This window comes from Entelurus aequoreus, linkage group LG05, assembly GCF_033978785.1.
Source record: "Entelurus aequoreus isolate RoL-2023_Sb linkage group LG05, RoL_Eaeq_v1.1, whole genome shotgun sequence".
Lineage (NCBI taxonomy): Eukaryota > Metazoa > Chordata > Actinopteri > Syngnathiformes > Syngnathidae > Entelurus > Entelurus aequoreus.
In genome coordinates this window covers 27,952,114-27,973,467 of record NC_084735.1, presented here as the reverse complement: position 1 = coordinate 27,973,467, position 21,354 = coordinate 27,952,114, and the positions used below count along the sequence as shown (strand labels likewise).

Below are 21,354 nucleotides of genomic sequence, written 5' to 3'. Positions count from 1 at the left end.
TTGTCCATTTTGTATTTCGCGAAACAGAAATGTTGAATTACCGTAATTGTGGGCATATTAACACACATAGTGTGAATTACTTATCAGTACAGTATATAGTTGTATATTTATTGTATTGACTCATTGTATTTTATTGTATGATTGAAGGACTCAAATTATCAACATTTTAGTTATTAAACAGATTCGTTTAAGATGTATTATTTTATGGTATCAGAGGAAGCCATGTTGCTTAATGTTTATGTGTACTGTAATTGAGGTTTGTTATTTTGCCTTTTTTCTATGCTGTGTAAACTGACGCTCCTTTACACCTCAAATTCCCAACAGATTAAAAAAAATCACTTGAACAGGACAATATAAGCTCTGCTTCCTACTATGCCATTTTGGACAATTTAAATACATATGTAAACATGATGTTCTTACATTTAACTTGTTAAGAATGTCCAAAAAACAATACCAAAAATATTAACTCATCATATTTACAAAAAGACGCCAAAATTGAATATATGGTTCAATACAATTTTATTAATATTTTCATATCACACAAGGTAAGGAGACAAAAAAGATGCACATTATTTCTTTTTAAATATTGTGTCACTGAAACAAGCATGAGGTTCAAGTAGTGATGAAGCAGAGGACGATGAAACAGCCTTTTAAACGCTCGCCTGCTGCTGCTGCTTGAATTCAGTAATTCGGTTTTCCATTACGGGCCTGAAGTGCCTGATCAATCCCTGGGAGAAGAGAAACAAATCACATAGGAGCGTTTCAATCCGTCAAAAGGGCACACTGCATAAGGGTGTTTACAAAGTGTAAATTGGCCAAGTTGGCACCTGCTTTGAGACTGAAAGTAAACATGCAATGGAAACCTGTATTATTGGTGGAGAAAATCTTGTCAACAATCAAAGGTCACTTGGTTGCATGAGAAGAGGTCAGTTCCAGACGCAGTGATGCTCAATGTTTTTGTTTACCTGCACGGGCCATGCAGCGCCGTCTCCCAGGGCGCAGATCGTGTGTCCTTCGATCTGCTTACTGATCTCCCAGATCATGTCGATCTCCGCTGCACGTGCATCACCGCGCACAAAACGCCACATCATATTGTTCATCCAGTCCACCCCTTCACACAACAACAAACAGGGGTAAAGATGGTTGCATTACAGTACGTGCAGTAATGTACAAATCAAATCAAAAGCCCCAACCTTCTCTGCAGGGCGTGCACTGGCCACAACTCTCATGCTTGTAGAACTCAATCAGACGTGCGATGGCTCTGATGATGTCAGTCTGCAAAACACGCCCACCCGAGGGGGAAACATTTGAATGGGATGTCACTTTAAGAATGAGTGTGAATGTAAACATACGGATTTGTCCATGACGATCAGCGCTGCCGTGCCCAAGCCAGTCTGAGCCTGGACGAGGCCGTCAAAGTCCATCAGCACCTCTTCGCACACCTTCTTGGGAATGAGGGGTGTCGAGGAACCGCCAGGGATGACGGCGAGGAGGTTGTCCCAACCGCCGCGGACGCCACCTGTCAAAATACATGTTAGTTTGCATTCAGTTAGTGTGCACGCTCAATTAAACCATTTGTTTTGAGTGGTAGCTCAACTTAAGAGTGTTTAGAGAGAAGAGCAGATTCTCGGATAATTGAGCATCCCCACAATTAGTTAATGCAGAAAATGCCAGAGTGAACCCCATAAAGGAGATACTGTAGAAGTCCACTCTCCAAAGTAAATGCTGTACATTATTATTACATTAATTCATAAAACTACATTTTCTTGTATTGTTTTTTACACAATATTTATCATCTAAAAGTTAGTTTTTATTTTTAAAATACATATTACATGTTAAAATGATGCTGTTTTGGGGGGGCCAAGCACCAATTTCATTGATTTCAATTCATTTCAATGGGAAACTATGAAATTATAAATAAGAGTTCTGAGTTAAGGCCTCCGTCACAGAACCAGTTAGGCAGTAAAGCTTTCTGGTGCAACTCACCATCAAACATAAAACAAAACATTCCCATAATAAAACAGTAAAATAATTAGATTCTCACAGACCTCCTCACAGAGCTCTACACACACAACCACCTCCATCATTCAGGACTCCACACACCCACTGCACTCATCATTCCAGCTGCTATCATCAGGCTACCAATTTAAAGTCCACTTGCTCGGAAAAAAATATGTAAAAAAAACATTCATTCCCACTGCCATCATCACTTTAAAAAAAGAAAATAAATGAACACTGCTGCATAATCTCTTATATCCTGTATGTTTTGTGTCTATGATTTCTTAAATTTTTATGTTTCCTCTCTTATTGTTCTGCCCTGTATATTCTCTTAAAGGCTGTCGAATGTCTGTGTTGTAACAACCAATAAAGGTTATCTATCTCATATTTGAAGTACTACTATATGCATATTTGTTCTGACACAGAAGTTGTTTAGGTAAGGGATTCTTAACCTTTTTGATCTCTGGGTCCTACTTTTTCGAAAAAGAGAATAGAAAAAGAGCTATCAATCTGTCAATCCCACTCAACTATTAACACTGGATTAGTAATCTTACTCTTGATTTTGATTGTAATCAATTATATTTAACCTACTTAAAGTTTAACAGAATAAACCATGTCAAATTATATGAAACCATGAGCTAATGACGAAGATTTTTAACAAGGCTAAATAATAAAAAAAAAACTTAGCAAATATACAGCAAAAGAAGAGAATCATTAAAACTGATGACAAATACATTTACATACAATTACAAGCAAACAGACGGAGCGAGTGGCTGCAGTTTGATGAGGACGTGTCCAACATTATCCAAGCCACAGCCAAAGGAGATGTCGACAGCAGGCTCCAGGCAATGAGTACCATCATCGTCAGCTATGGCTCAGAAAGATTTGGACGGATGGAGAAGGGCAAACTCAAATACAGAGTTGGCCAAAATTTAAAACTGAACAAAGTCGCGGGCCAAGGTTGAACAAATTAACCTTTTAATAGGGACCCAAACAAGTTTTGCATTAAATATTGAACAAGCAAGGCTTATATAATTTTATAGTGACATGCAAAATCGCGTTTCAAATAATAATAATTAAAAAATATCAATGGCATATCAAATACAATTTAAATAAAAATTGAATGCCTCTTTTCTATTTGCAGCCTTCTGAGGTAAATATCAACATTAACTTTTTCATCCATCCATCCATCCATTTTCTACCGCTTATTCCCTTCGGGTTCGCGGGGGGCGCTGGAGCCTATCTCAGCTACAATCGGGTGGAAGGCGGGGTACATTTTATTTAATTAACTTTTTCCACAGGCTAATACATTTGAAAATAAAATAATGAATAAACCAACCATTCAGGACTTTAAACGGCTCAGTTTGCAACACACTGATCTAATCTGATGTGCCCAAGCCAGATACCTGGCATCTTTTCTTGGATGCTAATTCATTGATGTCGGGGCTCAGGCTTTGAGCTGAAGCAACCCTCATTATCGAACGAAGGTGTTCATCAGTCATTATTTCTCGTATTCCACAGTCTTGGGGGCGTGCCTTACAGGCACTGCTTTTAACGTCCTCTACGAGCTGACGTCACGTCCGCTTTTCATCCCTTCTAACAAAGTGCCCGCCCAGTCATAGGATATAATTTGCCTGTACGCACACACACGTAAATGTAACGCATCCTTGATCAACAGCGATGCAGTTTACACTGAGAGTGGTCGTATAAGCAACTTTAACATTGTTAGAAATATACGCCACACTGTGAATCCACACCAAACAAGAATGACAAACACATTTTGGGAGAACATCCGCACAGTAACACAACATAAACACAACAGAACAAATACCCACAACCCTTTGGAGCACTAACTCTTCCGGGACTCTACAATATATAGGGGACTAACGGGGGAAGTCCTTCTTTAGCTGTCGCCTTGTTTTATCATATATTACCGCCTTTGCACATGTCAATGTTTAGTTTTGTATTCACAATAAATCCACACAAAATCCGTACTTGGGTGCAATGTTCACAGAGTCTCGTATGCTTCCGTCGCAGGTGAGTGATGATGGTCATGGACTTGTGGTTAAAGGAAGAGTTGTTTAATGTTGGATTGTCCGATTTGTTGCAACAGTCAGACATTCAGTCATTGTGGCAGCGCAATGATTTATGAGCACGTCATGCAATGCACGTTTGCAAGACGAGCGGGTATAGCGCGTGGCCGCGCTCGGGGAGTGTGGCCGCGGTGTCGAGAGCGGCTGGATCTAAGCCTGAAGAGAGAGAGGCAGAGGTTAAAAGGCCTGCCTGTTTGCAGGTTTGTTGGTCATTCTCCGGGTGGGAGTGTCACTGATGTCTTATTAATACTTCGACCGATAGGGTCCCAAAGATCGACGGGTTGGTGACCCCTGGACTAAAGCGTATTGCGCGGGGTAAAAACACGACACAACGGCTGCGTTTTGTTCACAATAATAGAAGAATTGAACAAATTAAAGAGACAGTTTGAAAAAAAAAAGACTATATCTTCGAATCTTAGTAATACAAAAATTATATAATTTAGTAGAAAAGAAATTAAAACACAAATACAAATAGACGGACATTGAAATAGTAAAATAAACCACATTTTGGGTGTACTACATTGGAGGCAGCCACCACAGTTGACATACTTCACACACAAGTCACAATTTCTCTGTGATTGATTGTTGGTCCAAAGCAAATTATTTTGGCAAAATGAGGGCAATAAGTCATTTTTTGGTCGTTCTGTCTCTTTTTTTAAGTTTATTGCGCTGTCGGGTGCGTGTTGGAATGCAGCAGCGGAGTGCGTCAAGTACGGCTGCAAAATTATACTTTTACGAAATAAAAGCATGTTTTATTGTAAGTTTATGAGCTGTTTAGAACTTTATATAGACATACTATTTTGGTTTATTTAATCAGAAAAACCAACATCAAAACGACAGCAATTGCATGCATCCGGGCACAGCTACACACGTCTTCAGTAGCAGTCATGGCGCTTGTTGTTTAGTTGACTATACTCTCTTTATACACAACCCTGAACAATGGGCCCTATGGTTAAGAAACAATGGTTTAGTTAGGCCTCAAAATGTGTAATAAAATGTGGTACTTCTTAAAATAGTGACTTTTGCTCTGAAAACAACATAAATAATAGTTTATCTAATTAATGGCCACAAGTCTATGTTATTGTAATCATTCATTACTTGAATATTATTTCAAAATTAAAAATGACAAAAATACAATACACATCTTAATATTATTGGGTGCCAGCGACTTTCTCAGTTGAGTAAATAAATGCGGCTGGCCATCATATTCTATGGAAACAAATGTGTAATTTTGACCAAGGATAAATGTCCACTGTAGAGGACACTAAATCTCAGGAAGGAATGAATACTACATAATTATTTTCCAGATTTTTCATGGCAGTGCGTGGCCACCTAGCACTGTGCAGTCTGATGTACCTGCGTGTCGCTCGATAAGATCTTTCAGGGGGATGGACATCTCTTCTTCCACGGTGCAGGGGTGGTTGACATGGCCAGAGATGTTAAAAAGTTTGGTGCCAGAGTTTCTTTCTCGTCCGAAACCGAGAAACCACAAGCCTCCACGGCGGCAGATGGTGGGCGCCACGGCCACGGTCTCCACGTTGGCCACAGTTGTTGGACAACCGAAGACACCTTAGCGACGACAGGCGGAAGGAAAGTGTTCATTGAGTGCAGCATTCCAAATCAATACCTGATATTTTAATGACTCACCAACATCTGCAGGGAATGGGGGCTTAAGGCGGGGCTTCCCCTGCTTGCCCTCCAGCGATTCGATGAGAGCGGTCTCCTCGCCGCATATGTAGGCTCCGGCGCCGCGCATCACAAAGACATCGAAGTCGTAGCCCGAACCACAGGCGTTCTTACCAATGAGCCCCGCGGCGTAGGCCTCATTGATGGCCACCTACATGGGGTCAATTGAGTGTACATTAAAAAATCTGACCTTGTGTCATTAGGTCCAGGAAGCTAAAATAAATATTTGACATTACTAAAATACATACTGTAGTTAAAGGAGAACTGCACTTTTTTGGACTTTTGCCCATCTTTTCTGTGCGTTCTAAATGGTGAAATACTGCTAACAAGAGGCGGCTAACATTACAGGTAACAGGGATTGACCAATTTTTCTAATAAAACCCACAAAAAGACAACCAAAAACTTTCATAAACATTTTATACATAAATATAAGAAATGTAAGTATTTATGTAATGTAGTAACAAACACATTCCTGATAACATGTAAGATTTACATTTATTTTAAATAGGAGTGTCTTGATACAACTTTTTTATCTAGCTTTTAGGATTAACCAAATCTCTCTGCCCCATCTTACTAAAGCAGTAAAAATCCACATTTTTACTGCTTTAGTAAGATGGGGTAAAAGCTCAACAGAAAGGAAAGACAGGGTGAAGGCAGACATTAGGCAGGAAGTCTTTGTATTTTTTTAATCTTGTCGTCAAAAGATGTCAAGACACCTTCTCACACATCAGATTTCCAGCTTCACAATACAAGCGCTACGCGTCACAGCTGCTACAGTAACAAAATGAAAAAATTATTTAATTACAATCATGCTTTGAATGTCAAATATGTTTTAGTGTAATCTGTGCTATTTTTACTACATAGTTGTTAGAACATCCGTTGAGGAGTATGCTTTAGAAGCCGGTGACATTTTGTGGCAGATTGAAATAAAGTGTACTGTATATTATTTTATAACATGCTCTGATTAATAGTCCTCAATTACAGAATGTTTATCAAGCTGAATATCACACAATATTGATAAATAGAGAAGGTTAAAACATTGTCATGCAGCAAAACAAATATGATTAACTTGTACAACATGAAATTTACAGAATATCAGAAGCATTTATTCATAGAACTATCACATTTTACATTACCAGACATCTTTGACAATCAAACCATAATGGTAACAATCCACATTTAGTGTTTTAATGCTTGAAACCGGTATCTAAACATGGTGTAACTCCCCCTCAGAATGCCAGTGTTTCGAAAGAAGGAATACAAATTCTGTATTTATATGGAATACAAAATCTGCAGGACACCAACACACTGCAGGTAATTTTTCTAAAATGTCATTAAAAGCATGTTTATGTCCATTTTGTGTTGAGATGTTTAAAAAAAAAGCATATTGTTTAAAACAACATTTCATTAGGAGTAAACTAATTGTCCAATCATGGTAATAAAAACTTGAAAATCTCTGTCTAAGGTGCACTTATTAATGATGAAAAATTATGTTTATCTGCGATTAATCGTGGTTAATTTTAAGTTAACTATGAACAAACTGAAAGAGTGACACTTCTTTTCAGCTATTCACAATCTTTGTCTCGGCGGGGACTAGAGCGAGGCACCGCCGCCAACACTCAAAGTACAGAGAGCCCTGCGACTCACAAGTGAGAAGTGCCACAAAGTAATACAAATTATGAAGAAAAAAATAAGATTACAAAGCCAAATGTCTCACTGTAGGAATATTTCAGTTGCAAATCGGATGGACGATATGAGCCCATCAACTCGAACGAACGCATGAAAATGTCGTTGGGATCCCGTGATGGATGACTTCATTTTTTCAACTCGGAAAAAAATGCACTTTAGATGTTCAATATTTATTTCAGTTACATTTTTGCTTAAAGAAATTAGTCCATTTAATTTTTTGTTTTTTAATTTATTTAAGATAGCTATTTACTTTCTAATTACACAATAGTAAACAATAAACAATAAAAGTGCATTATTATTATCATTATATATTATGATTACATTGCATTATAAACACTGTAAAGTTTTTATTGATTATTTCTTCAGTTTAAGGGCAAGATGTAGACAAAAGCTCTGAGTTTGTCAGCATATAACCAAATATTTTTTAATGTCAATTATTCCATATTGTTTTAATGTGTGGCACCTTGAAACAAGAATATATTGACAGTCTAAAAGTAACATGTCTTTCTTCACTTGTTATTTTTGCAGTGTAATGCATTTTTTTATGTGTAACATAAAAATGGCAAATCTAATCGTAATCGCAATTTTGTAGAAAAAAAACCCAATTAGGTTTTTTCTCAAAATTGTGCAGCCCTATTAGGCACACCCAAGAATCAATGCTACTCAGTGGGAGATATTAACAAACACGCTTATTACTGTAGTGTGCGTCATACCTGCAGGTTGGACGACTCGTTGTAGAACTCCCCACGGATGTAAATGTAGGCGGCGCGAGCCCCCATGGCGCTCCCGGCGACCAGGCAGCCCTCCACCAGCTTGTGGGGGTCATTCCTCATGATCTCCCTGTCCTTGCACGTGCCGGGCTCGCCCTCGTCTGCGTTCACCACCAGATACTTTGGCCTGATTTGGTGCAGGAAGCAATTGACCAACTGCAAAGTTTGGCGTCACGACTCCCTGGGTGTGTTCTAACCTGCCGTCGCTGGGCTTGTTCATGAAGCTCCACTTCATGCCAGTGGGGAAACCGGCTCCACCTCTCCCACGCAGACCCGACACTTTGATCTCATTGAGGATCCAGTCCACTCCCTTCAGGAGGATCTCTTTAGTCTTGTACCAGTCGCCACGCTTCAGGGCACCATTTAACCTGTTGTTAATCATCAAATCAAATCAAACGTTCATATAGCACTTTTCATGCACAGGCAAGTGGCAAGCACAAAGTGCTGCACAAAACAAAACAAACAAAAAAAGAACAATAAAAGAAGAAGAGAAGAAAACACACACATACAGCACTATTGACAATAACAAGGAAAAACAAAACATGGCATGGCACTGAAGATTTTAGGTAAAATGCCACCTTTGAGGCATCTATGAATTGATTAACGTGGACCCCGACTTAAACAAGTTGAAAAACTTATTTGGGTGTTACCATTTAGTGGTCAATTGTACAGAATATGTACTGTTCTGTGCAATCTACTAATAAAAGTTTCAATCAATCAATCAATCAATCCACACTGGAGTCTGCTTAAACTAATATCCTAATACTAACACTGCACAAAAAATATAGGTTTTCATCTTTTTATTGAACACAACATCTAAACACTGACAGTGCAGGGTGGGAAAAGTATGTGAACCTTTGGATTTAATAACTGGTTGATCTTCCTTTGGCAGCAACCAAACGTTTCCTGTAGTTGCAGATCAGACCTGCACAACGGTCAGGAGGAGTTTTGGACCATTCCTCTTTACAAAACTGTTTCAGTGCAGCAATATTCTTGGGATATCTGGTGTGAATCGCTCTCTTGAGTTCATGCCACGGCATCTCAATCGGGTTGAGGTCAGGACTCTGACTGAGCCACTCCGGACGGCGTATTTTCTTCTGCTGAAGCCATTCTGTTGTTGATTTACTTTTATGCTTGGGTTTGTTGTCCTGTTGTATCACCCATCCCTCATGAGCTTCAGTTGGCGGACAGTTGGTCTTAAGTTTTCCTGCAAAATGTCTTGATATACTTGGGAATCCATCGATGAAAGCCATTCGTCCATGCCCTGAGGCAGCAAAGCAGCCCCAAACCATGATGCCACCTCCATCATATTTCACAGTTAGGATGATGTTTTGATGTTGGTGTGCTGTGCCTTTTTTCCTCCACACATAGCGTTGTGTGTTCCTTCCAAACAAGTCAATTTTGGTTTCATCTGTTCACAGAATATTTTGCCAGTAGTGCTGTGGAACATTCAGGTGCTCTTTTGCGGACTTCAAATGGGCAGCAATTTTTTTTGGACAGCAGTGGCTTCTTCACTGGTGTCCTCACATGAACTCCATTCTTGTTCAATGTTTTCGTATTGTAGATTAGTCAACAATAATGTCAGCATGTGCCATAGATTTCTGTATGTCTTGAGCTGACACTGAAGGATTCTTCTTCACCTCACTGAGCATTCTTAGCTGTACTCTCACAGTCATCTTTACAGGTCGACCCTACCTAGGGAGAGTAGCAACAATGCTGAACTTTCTCCATTTGTAGACAGTCTGTCTTACCGTGGACACATGGACATCAAGGCTTTTAGAGATAGTTTTGTAACCCTTTCTAGCTTCATGCAAGTTAACAATTCTTGATCGTAGATCTTCTGTGAGATCTTTTGTGCGAGGCATGGTTCACATCAGGCAATGCTTCTTGAGAACAGCACATTTATGACAAGTGTGTGTTTTTTATAGGGCAGGGCAGCTTTAACCAACACATATGATCTCATCACATTGATTAGGCTCTATGTTGTTTGTGTCCTGGCTCCAGTCAGCTCTTGGAGAAGTCATTAGCCTAGAGGTTCACATACATATATATATATATATACATATATATATATATATATATATATATATATATATATATATATATATATATATATATATATATATATATATATATATATATACATACATATATATACATATATATACATACATATATATACACATATATATATACAAATATATATATATATATATATATATATATACATATACATACATACATATATATATATATATATATATATATATATATATATATATATATATATATATATATATATATATATATATATATATACATATATATATATATACAAGGTGGCAGAGGGGTTAGTGCGTCTGCCTCACAATACGAAGGTCCTGAGTAGTCCTGAGTTCAATCCCGGGCTCGGGATCTTTCTGTGTGGAGTTTGCATGTTCTCCCCGTGACTGCGTGGGTTCCCTCCGGGTACTCCGTCTTCCTCCCACCTCCAAAAACATGCACCTGGGGATAGGTTGATTGGCAACACTAAATTGGCCCTAGTGTGTGAATGTGAGTGTGAATGTTGTCTGTCTATCTGTGTTGGCCCTGTGATGAGGTGGCGACTTGTCCAGGGTGTACACCGCCTTCCGCTCGATTGTAACTGAGATAGTCTCCAGCGGCCCCCGCGACCCCGAAGGGAATAAGCGGTAGAAAATGGATGGATATATACATATATATATATATATATATATAAACATATATCCATCCATCCATTTTCTACCGCGTATCCCTTTCGAGGTCGCAGGGGGTGCTGGAGCCTATCTCAGTTACAATCGAGCGGAAGGCGGGGTACACCCTGGACAAGTCGCTGTTGTCTGTATCTGTGTTTGCCCTGCGATGAGGTGGCGACTTGTCCAGGGTGTACACCGCCTTCCGCCCGATTGTAGCTGAGATAGGCTCCAGCGCCCCCCGCGACCCCGAAGGGAATAAGCGGTAGAAAATGGATGGATATATACATATATATACATATATATATATATACATATATCCATCCATCCATTTTCTACCGCTTATCCCTTTCGAGGTCGCAGGGGGTGCTGGAGCCTATCTCAGTTACAATCGAGCGGAAGGCGGGGTACACCCTGGACAAGTCGCCACCTCATCGCAGGGCCAACACAGATACAGACAACATTCACACTCACATGCACACACTAGGGCCAATTTAGTGTTGCCAATCAACCTATCCCCAGGTGCATGTCTTTGGAAGTGGGAGGAAGCCGGAGTCCCCCACGTTCTCCCCACGCAGTCACGGGGAGAACATGGAAACTCCACACAGAAAGATACCGAGCGCTGGATCGAACCCAGGACCTTCATATTGTGAGGCAGACACACTAACCCCTCTTCCACAATGCTGCCCTATATATATATATATATATATATACTGTGTGTATATATATATATATATATATATATATATATATATATATATATATATATATATATATATATATATGTATATATATATATAGTACAAAACATACGACAAAACACATGCAAAAATAAAAATATAAATAACACAATAAAATTATAAAAAAACAGATGATTAGTGAAAAGCCTGATTAAAAAGGTGCGCCTTTAAAAAGTTCAACTCTCTCTGCAGTCCTGAGGCTCTCTGGCAAACTGTTCCACAGGTGGGGGCCATAGTGGCTAAATGCCGCCTCACCGTGGGTCTTTGTTTTGGTATTCGGTGAAGCTAAAAGGCCAATGCCAGAGGACCTCAGGATCCATGAGGGTTGATACGGTAAAAGCAGGTCAGATAGATAAGAAGGCACAAGTCCATTAAGACATTTAAATACTAATAATATAACTTTAAAATCAACTCTGAAGCGGATGGGGAGCCAAAGCAGCGACTTTAAAACTTGTGTAATGTGCTTCCAACCTATGGTCCTCGTCAGCATGGGTGCAGCTGAGTTTTGTAATAATTGTAGAATTCTGATATTCTTTTTGGGAAGGCCAGAGAACAGGGCATTACAACAGTCTAAACGACAAGAAATAAAAGCATGCATTAGCACCTCCGTGTTGGCCTGAGAGAGAAATTGGCGTTCTCCGGCTATGTTCTTAAGATTATAAAAACCTGTTATGGCTCCAAATAAGCATACAGCGGCATTTATCAGTAAAGGATTATCTTACCCCCAGTCATGACGGCCGTACAGGTTGGTGAAAATTCTATCCTCATCCGCCAGAGGGCCATATGTTGTTTTCTTAGGAGGACTCTAGAAACATTAATGCAACTGTAATGTCACTTAACAATGTTATTTTAGTTTTATAGTAGTAGTAGTTACCTGTGCTGTGCTGTTGAATCGCACAATGCCCGTCACTACGCCTTGACTGAGAGCCGCCGGGGCGCGCGCCACCCCGCTCACGACAGCTCGAGACAGGGACAGCATCCTTGAAAATGGACATTCAGTTGAAGACATTGCCTTAATACTTCCCTTTAGGTAGGTATATATTTTCAACACAATTCAAAACAACACATCTTAATTATTAAAGTGAATCTAGGTTGTTGTTTTTTTTGGGCATGTATTCCATACAGTTGTACTCAAAAATATACAAACCTCTGTTTAAACTATATATATTGTCAAAATGTATTGAACTCCATATATGAAAAAAAATTTCAAACACACTTTGATAAACGGTTTTTGTTATTTAATTTGTTTATTTGCATTGTCTACCTTTACTAGCTTGATAAAATGTAAAGGACTATGCTAAACATACAATAACGTGAGTCGCAGTCGCTACTGAATTACTATTTTCAGTTTCCAATCGGTTTATTACATTTCCATTAAATTGGAAAAACAATTTAAATGAACAATTCTTAAAGTTTTGGGAAATATTTACCATCTCTCTATATTGTGATCCGCATATAATGAATTTAGACGGTGTTTATAACGCAACAACATCATTCAAAACATCCCTTTTCCTACACTTTTCCTAAAACTGCTTCTAAAACTTGAACTTTGATTTAGTGTGGTATAATATGATATTATTATATTGGTGTGGCAAATATTGTTCCCTAAAATGTGTTATGACCAGTATTTGACAACTAACTTGTGTCGTAACGACACACGTAACAGGAGGAGAGCTCAAGGTGAGCGCACACAAATTTAAACGTATGCAAACGTCAAAAACATTTTTAAACTTCCCAAAAACTATTCTTGCTTCATTATTGTATACTGATAAATACATGTTTACGTGGTGACCTCCACGTTACCTAATAAAGCTAAACGCTAGCTTTAGCTTGTGATGCTAGCTGGGCTAACTGTTCACCTTGTAACACCACACGAGTAAAGAAACGAGTTCATGATGCGACACGTGAATATTTACATCAATATGTTAATACTGTCCTGTAATATTTAACGTATAACAAAAAAATTAAAAATATGTTTGGCTAGCAAGCAAGCAAGAGACATACCTGCTGCTCGTCGTCCAAAGATTATGAGACACAAGTCGGAAGTGGTAGTTCATTAACCGGAAGTAGTCATTTGTGTCATTCTGTCGACTCGACAGAAGGGATTTTAAAAAAAAAATTGTTCTTTATTTTTTTAAATTACCGTTTTTATAGAGACCAGACGTAATTTCCACTAAACACCAAGTTTCAATAATAAAGCAAGTCATTTTATACAGATGAGATTTAAAGCCTTATTTTGAGTCAGTCGCTGTATTACAACATCAATAATTGCCACCATTCATCTGATCAAGCTGTTTTAGTCAAATATAACAGATAATGTATTGTAGATATTCTCAAACTGCGGTACATGCGCCACTATTAGTGGTACGCCAAAAAAATCACTTGATTAAAGTACAGTGTTTTATTTTCCTATATTTTTTAATATTTATTTATATTTTTACAAAACACTTTAAGACCAATGTCTTGAAAAAATATATCACTCTTGAATCAACACTGTAGTTAATACTATGATCAATGTTAATTAAAAACTAAATGTGAGATACAAATAATAATGGAAGTATAATTGTTTGTATATAGTATATAATTGGTGCAAAGGTTTAACATGTGTACAAGGATATTTCACATGACTTTACTGTGTATATAATTTAACTGTGTTCATGTGTATAATGTGTATTTATAATATGTTGTACAAAGGACATTTCATAATTTTCGGAAGTTCATCTTGTACTTGACATTGTTTATAGGGTTAGGCACAATAAGTGTTCCACTTCAGCCTAAACCCTTTTGGTCTGCAACATTTTCATTTTCAATCTATGAATGTATAACTGTTTGTTTATTTTGTTGACCATTGACCGAAGAATAATAAACTAACTAAATATTTGAAAGGGACAACAGGTAGAAAATGGATGGATGGAAACACAATGACACTGTTGAAACTGTGTGCAATGTTACAGTGGCCAAAAATATTAAATATAATGATCAAATAAAATCTAAGGCATATTACGCTACTGCATTATATTGCTGGTACTTAGAAGCCAAGTGTTTGCCGTGGTGGTACTTGGTTAAAAAAAAAAGGTCTGAGAACCAATGCTGGTCAATCACAGCACTGTAGTTGTGTTTCACTACATCAGAACAGAACTACTTATTTCATCATTTATTTTGGCGACTTGTCCAGGGTGTACCCCGCCTACCGCCCGAATGCAGCTGAGATAGGCTCCAGCGACCCCCCGCAAGCCCAAAAGGGACAAGCGGTAGAAAATGGATGGACGGATGGATTTTCTTTGACATTTTTAATAAATAAAATTTTTGTTTATTTTGTGTTTTGTTTATTTATCACCCTACAGTAGAATGGATGAATTCAAATAAAGAATTGTGTTGCTCTTACACTCAGTGTCATAATTGTTTGATGTACATATTGATGTACTTTATTCTTTGACAGGTCAGAAATGTGTCAGAAACTATATGTACTATTTTCCATAAAAATATAACATGATAATACTGAATATTAAAAGTCCTCAACTGGTCAATTGTCCTTTGTGTACATTAGTCGTAAGAAACCCACAGATTGTTGCAGCTACATAGGATTCGTCAGCACCCTGCAGTAAAGCCTTCGAAAGACAGTTTTTAAAGCTGTACAAGGAAAAAAGAACATGTATCTACAATGAGGAATTGCATAGGAATTTCACAGACTGAGTTGCCAAAACACAATATTGGAGTAAACAGAAGCAAAACTCATGGTGTTTGAGGGTTTCCATATAAGGTGGTCTGTCCAGGCGAAAGAAGTTCACTCAGAAGGCTGATGGCTGGCTCTCCTGGCAACCCGCCCCAGTCGGTCCACAGCCACGCTCTCGAAGGCCCTCCTCATGAGAGGGTGCTCCTCCAGCACCTCGTTGAAGCTGTCCACGCTCAAAGAGTAAAGCCGACAGTACGTTTCCGCCACAACGCTGGCAGTGCGTCGCCCTTGCGTCAACAGGCAGATCTCTGAAACACAAATGTGTTGAAATACCTGCCCAATGTGTTTTAATACGCACCAATAACTACCCCCAAAATAGGCTCCGTCGCTGAGTCTTATTTCCTTGCTGCCCTGCGGCGTCACCACCACGGTGCCGTGCTGGATGAAGTACATTTTGCGACCCAGCGTTCCCTCCCTGATGATGAAATCTCCGGGTTGGAAGACCTCAAAGCGCAGCTTGGTCAGGATGACGGTCACAAAATGAGGGTCAGTGTTGGCGAAGAGGGGCATGTTGGCCACCAGGCCTCGGCAGTTGTAGCTGACAATTTCCTAAAAAAAATGTAAGTACAGTGTAAAAAAATATTAATGACAGTGTAAAATTCATAAAAGTGTTGAAAATAAATCATACTTTTGTTTTTTTACTTTGAACGCTTAAATTACAAGATCAACTTCAGATTGATCTGTCGATTATAAGTTATTATTTTTTAATGTGTTTGTTTTGTGCCAGTTTTGTCACAAAAAAGTTTTTTTTATTGCAAATACACAACATATGCAATATTTTCCCCAAGAAATATTTCAAAGTGGAATACTTGTTGTCAAGTATTGGCGCTTTGAAGAGATCAGTAATTCATAACATTGGTTTTTTATTCATTACTATTTTTGAAGTTTAAAAAAAAAAAAGATCCCACTAAAATTATTGGGGATCCAAAAGGGTCCCACTCATAAAAGTGTGAGAAAAAAGCCAGACGTTTTGTTTTTTTACTCTCAAAGCTTAAATCTCCAGATCAACTTCAGATCTATTCGTCGATTATAAGTTTTTATAATTTTTTATGTTTTTTTTGTTTGTTTGGTTTATGCCCTTTTTGTCCCAAATTTTTTTTTATTTTTTTAAATAGCAAACACACAAAATATGCAATATTTTCCCTAATAAATATTTCAAAGTGGAATACTTGATGTGAAATAATTGGAGCCTTGAATATGTTAGGGTTAGGGTTTCATTATTATTTTCTTAGCGCTGACAGTTTAAAAAAAAACAAAAAACACTAAAATTCTTTGGGATCCAAAAGGGCGCTCACTCATAAAAGTGATAAAAATAAGTTATACTTTTTTTTTAAACTTTCAATGCTTAAATCTCAAGAATGTCAGCAATCTATCCGTCAATTATACGTTTTTATTATTTTTGGGGGGTTTGTTTGTTTTATGCCATTTTTGTCAAAGAAAATTGCAAACACCCAAAAATATGAAATGTTTTTCCCAATCAATATTTGATGTGATGTAATTGGAGCCTTGAAGAGATCAGTAATTTATAACAACTTTGGGTTTTAATTAATTACTATTTTTAAAGGACAGTTTTAATAAAGATCCCACTTGGGGATCTAAAAGGGTCCCACTCATAAAAGTGTGAGAAAAAAGTCTGTTTTTTTTTTTACTCTCAACGCTTAAATCTCCAGATCAACTTCAGATCTATCCGTTGATTATAGGTTTTTATAATTTTCTATGTTTTTTTTGTTTGTTGGTAGCTGAGATAGGCTCCAGCGCCCCCCGCGACCCAAAAGGGAATAAGCGGTAGAAAATGGATCGATGGATGGATGGTTCATGCCCTTTTTGTAAAAAAAAAGTCATATTATTTTTATTTTTACTTTGAATGCTTAAATTAGTAGATCAACATCAGATCGATCTGTCGATTATAAGTTATTTCTTTATGTTTTTTTTGTTTGTTTTGCGCCAGTTTTGTTACAGAAAACTTAGTTTTTTATAGCAAACACACAAAATATGCAATATTTTTCCCAAAAAATATTTCTAAGTGGCACACCTGATGTGAAATAATTGGAGCCTTGAATAGGTCAATGATCCATAAGAACATTCATTATTTTTATTTTATATTTTTTAGCAACGACAGTTTAAAAAAAAAAAACAACCACAAAAATTCTTGGGGATCCAAAAAGGGCCCTCACTCATAAGTGTTAAAAATAAGTTATACTTTTTTTTTTTTTTAACTTTCAACACTAAAATCTCAAGATCAACTTCAGATCTATCCATTGATTATAAGTTTGCATTATTTTTGCAGGGTTTGTTTGTTTGATGCCATTTTTGTCATAGAAAACTGCAAACACACAAAAATATGAAATATTTTTCCCAATAAATATAATTGGAGGCTTGAATAGGTCAATAATACATAACATCATTGATTTATTGATTCATTATATTTTTGAGCAATGACAGTTTAAAAAAAACTCACTAAAATTATTAGGGATCCATGAGGGTCCCACTAACAAGTGTGAGGAAAAAAGTCATAATTTTTAGAGTCATCCTTTTTTTCTTTTTCTTTTTTTTTTACGTTCAACGCTAAAATCTCCAGATCAACTTGAGATCCATCCAGTTTTTATTATCATTTTTTGTTTGGTTTATGCCCTTTTTGTAAAAAAACATAAACAAAAACCGAAAATCCTTTGTTTTTTATAAAACAAACACCAAATATGCAATATTTTCCCCAATAATTATTTTAAAGTGCAATATTTGATGTGAAGTAATGTGAGCCTTAAATAGATCAATAATTCATAACATATATTTTTGGAGCAATGACAGTTTTGTATTTTTTCACAGTAATCAAAATTGACTGTAATATTACAACAAATGACCGGTAAAATCACAGCAAATAATTGTCATTACACAGTAAAATACTGTAATCCAATTTTATCACAAAACAGCGCTGTAAATTCTAACTGACTTCTTCCTTAAGGCAGTGGTCCCCAACCTTTTTGTAACTGCGGACCGGTCGACGCTTGAAAATTTGTTCCAGGGACCGGCTGGGGGGGGTTTATGGTATTTTTTTATTTTTTGTCATAAAAAAATACAATCATGTGTGCTTACGGACTGTATCCCTGCAGACTGTATTGATCTAATGTAGGAACCAGAAATATTAATAACAGAAAGAAACAACCCTTTTGTGCGAATGAGTATGAATGAGTGTAAATGGGGAGGGAGTTTTTTTGGGTTGGTGCACTAATTGTAAGTGTATCTTGTGTTTTTAATGTTGAAAAAAAGTTATTTTATTTCTTGTGCGGCCCGGTACCAATCGATCCACGGACCGGTACCGGGCCGCGGACCGGTGGTTGGGGACCACTGCCTTAAGAGGTTCGGTTGACTACGTTGCACACTTTTGTCCAGCAGATGGCGGTATGCTGTTAAAACGAGAGCGATGAAGAAAATAAAATTTTTGCCACAGTAAATATTACTTTGTTTACATTATAAGAATATAATGAACATGAGAAAATCGTAAAAATAAAAATGCTGGAGCAGGGAAAACCAGAACAATCTCTCCTATATCGTCTTTTTGTTTACATTTTTTGTCTTTACTTGTTGAAATTTATTTTTATTTTTATTACTCATTTATGTTTTTAGTTTGTAGATATTTTTTCAAATTATTATGTAGGTACTGTATATATTTAATAAAAAATGTTTTCCTGGTTTCATCACATTGATGCAGTCACTTGTTGCTAGGCAGAATTAATAGGCTGTTACTGGTACGCAACCCCGGGTCTTTGACCCTAAAACGGTGATGTTCAAACTGTGGTGCAAGAACCAATGCTGGTACGTGGACTCAATCTAGTGGTCCAATGATATACATGAAATATATATGGCTCTATTTGAAATGAAATATTGATATAGCGTTGCACCTCTTTTAACGGATCACTGAGCTCTCCCAAGATGCTGTCCTCATCGAACATCTTGCCTTGGAATCTCTGCTCATAATAGTCATGAATCCTCTGCCTGACATCTGCTGGCAGTTTATGGAACGACATGTACTGCTCCACTTGTTTGTACTGCGAAAATGACAAGCATATTAAATCACAACCAAATGCAGTACAATAGGATTATGCCAAATGAGACACATTTGCCACCATATGTGGTTTATTCCACTATAATGATAATATTAAGTGGATTACAAACTCATTAGCAATTGGTTTTAGCAAAGTGTCATCCTGCTATTATTATGTGGGGGGAAGGCCGATGAATGCATTTTTATAATATTAAACACAACTGAAACTACTGTACAACAATATTCATATTAACCACACTCTTGCACATAAAACACATCTATTAAGGGTGAACCATTTATTGGAGGGGGTTTTTATGTTATCTTGCATTATCTGCACAAATGCATCTGTAGTTACTGTATATTCGAGAGGGACACGCAGAATAAAATGGATGAATGGACAGATTAAAAAATATAATATTTGTATAATATAACTACAACATCCTTGTGTTGAAATTAGTGCTGTAATTTCTAAAAAATAAGATTAATTACAATTTTAAATTTGGATTATTTTAACAGGTTATTACTCCCGTGCATGATTTAAATAAACTTAAACAAAATTGGACACAAATGCAATTTTATTTACTGGAAGGAGGTTCTTGTATTAATTGCACAAATCAATTTGTAATTATGTTTGGAAAAAAACACATCATACTGATTAATTTACAACAACAATATATTTTATGTATTAATATACAAGTACATGGTATTTTATTTTGGTAACATTTATTTACTCAACTGCAGAGAGTACCAGTATCCCAGCAGTTAGTTAAAATATAATAAAAGTAATAATTTTTTTACAATTTTATGCAGTTTTTTGTCATTAGGTGTAATTTCTCCACTCAATTAAAATATTGATCAAACTTCAAACATAGCAATCACACACACACACACACACACACACACACACACACACACACACACACACACACACACACACACACACACACACACACACACACACACACACACACACACATATATATATATATATATACACACAGACTATATGTATATATATATATACACACTATATATGTATACTGTATACATATCTACATAATATGTATATATATGTATATATAATATAATTTTCTCCACAGTATTCTGTCCTTTGGTGGCATTTATTTACTCAACTGCTGAGATTATTAGGTATTTATTGAGGGTAAAGCAATTATTGGAGTTGAAAATTATATATATTGTTTGCACAAATGCCTTTTTAATAACATTGAAGAATAACAATGTAAAATAATTTATCGTAATTACATAATGTTAGAATTGTTTTACACTGTAAAATAAACAGCATTACGGCCGGCGTCACACATTAAAATCATATGGTAATAACCAATACATTTTAAAAGTATTGCTGCCGCATGTTGTGTCACTCATATGAGGTGTGGCGTTTATTTACCCGAGGCCGGGCATCTATTTGGGCGGATTACCTTCTCTTGATATTGCCGATGCGAGGCGTCTAAAGACTGCACCAGGTTGGCAGCGTGGCCCAGGAACATGGCGTAGCAGGTGGCCCCCACCACCATGCTCATCATGGTCAGCCAGACGTCGCTCATGCCCTCCGGTGGGTGGGCGCCATACCCAATGCACAGCATGTGACTCATCGCCATGAAGAGGGCGTAAGAGTACTGGATGTGCCAGGTGGCGTTCTGGCAAGGACAAATAAAGATGAGGTTAAAAATATAAAATAAATATTACAAAATAATCAAATTATATACAGTACAGGCCAAAAGTTGGGACACACCTTCTCATCCAATGCGTTTTCTTTATCTTCACGACTATTTGACTACATTGTAGACTGTCACTGAAGGCATCAAAACTATAAATGAACACGTGTAGTTATTTACTCAACAAAAAAAGGTGAAATAACTGAAAACATGTTTTAT

At 37.2% G+C, this 21,354-nt stretch overlaps 2 protein-coding genes across 2 annotated transcripts in view; both read right to left on the bottom strand.

Moving 5' to 3' along the window:
* Positions 1-508: 508 nt before the first annotated feature.
* On the bottom strand, positions 509-13,772 carry ndufv1 (NADH:ubiquinone oxidoreductase core subunit V1). The gene is made up of 11 exons (XM_062047595.1): positions 13,692-13,772; positions 12,562-12,667; positions 12,410-12,492; positions 8,434-8,604; positions 8,180-8,363; positions 5,739-5,928; positions 5,448-5,660; positions 1,353-1,519; positions 1,194-1,275; positions 966-1,111; positions 509-728 (listed from the first exon to the last, which is right to left on the bottom strand). The coding sequence occupies exons 1-11, from the start codon at positions 13,742-13,744 to the stop codon at positions 651-653; spliced, it is 1,473 nt and encodes a 490-aa protein (XP_061903579.1). The 5' UTR covers positions 13,745-13,772; the 3' UTR covers positions 509-650.
* Positions 13,773-14,932: 1,160 nt separating this feature from the next.
* LOC133650398 (potassium/sodium hyperpolarization-activated cyclic nucleotide-gated channel 2-like) overlaps positions 14,933-21,354 on the bottom strand; it is a 20,275-nt gene continuing 13,853 nt past the window's right edge. The window contains exons 4-7 of the mRNA XM_062047594.1: positions 20,899-21,117; positions 19,317-19,463; positions 15,729-15,969; positions 14,933-15,668 (exon numbers count right to left, since the gene is read on the bottom strand). Coding sequence (XP_061903578.1) covers positions 15,472-15,668; positions 15,729-15,969; positions 19,317-19,463; positions 20,899-21,117 — 804 coding nt within the window. The 3' untranslated portion in view covers positions 14,933-15,471. The remainder of the gene's footprint in view (positions 15,669-15,728; positions 15,970-19,316; positions 19,464-20,898; positions 21,118-21,354) is intronic.

Excerpts from the sequence above, each read along its gene's own strand:
- ndufv1 (XM_062047595.1), bottom strand. The coding sequence starts at position 13,744 with ATGAACTACCACTTCCGACTTGTGTCTCATAATCTTTGGACGACGAGC. Across the intron at positions 1,276-1,352 it reads TGATCGTCATGGACAAATCC|ACTGACATCATCAGAGCCAT; the intron begins GTATGTTTACAT and ends CGTGTTTTGCAG. Across the intron at positions 729-965 it reads GCGCTGCATGGCCCGTGCAG|GGATTGATCAGGCACTTCAG; the intron begins GTAAACAAAAAC and ends CTCTTCTCCCAG.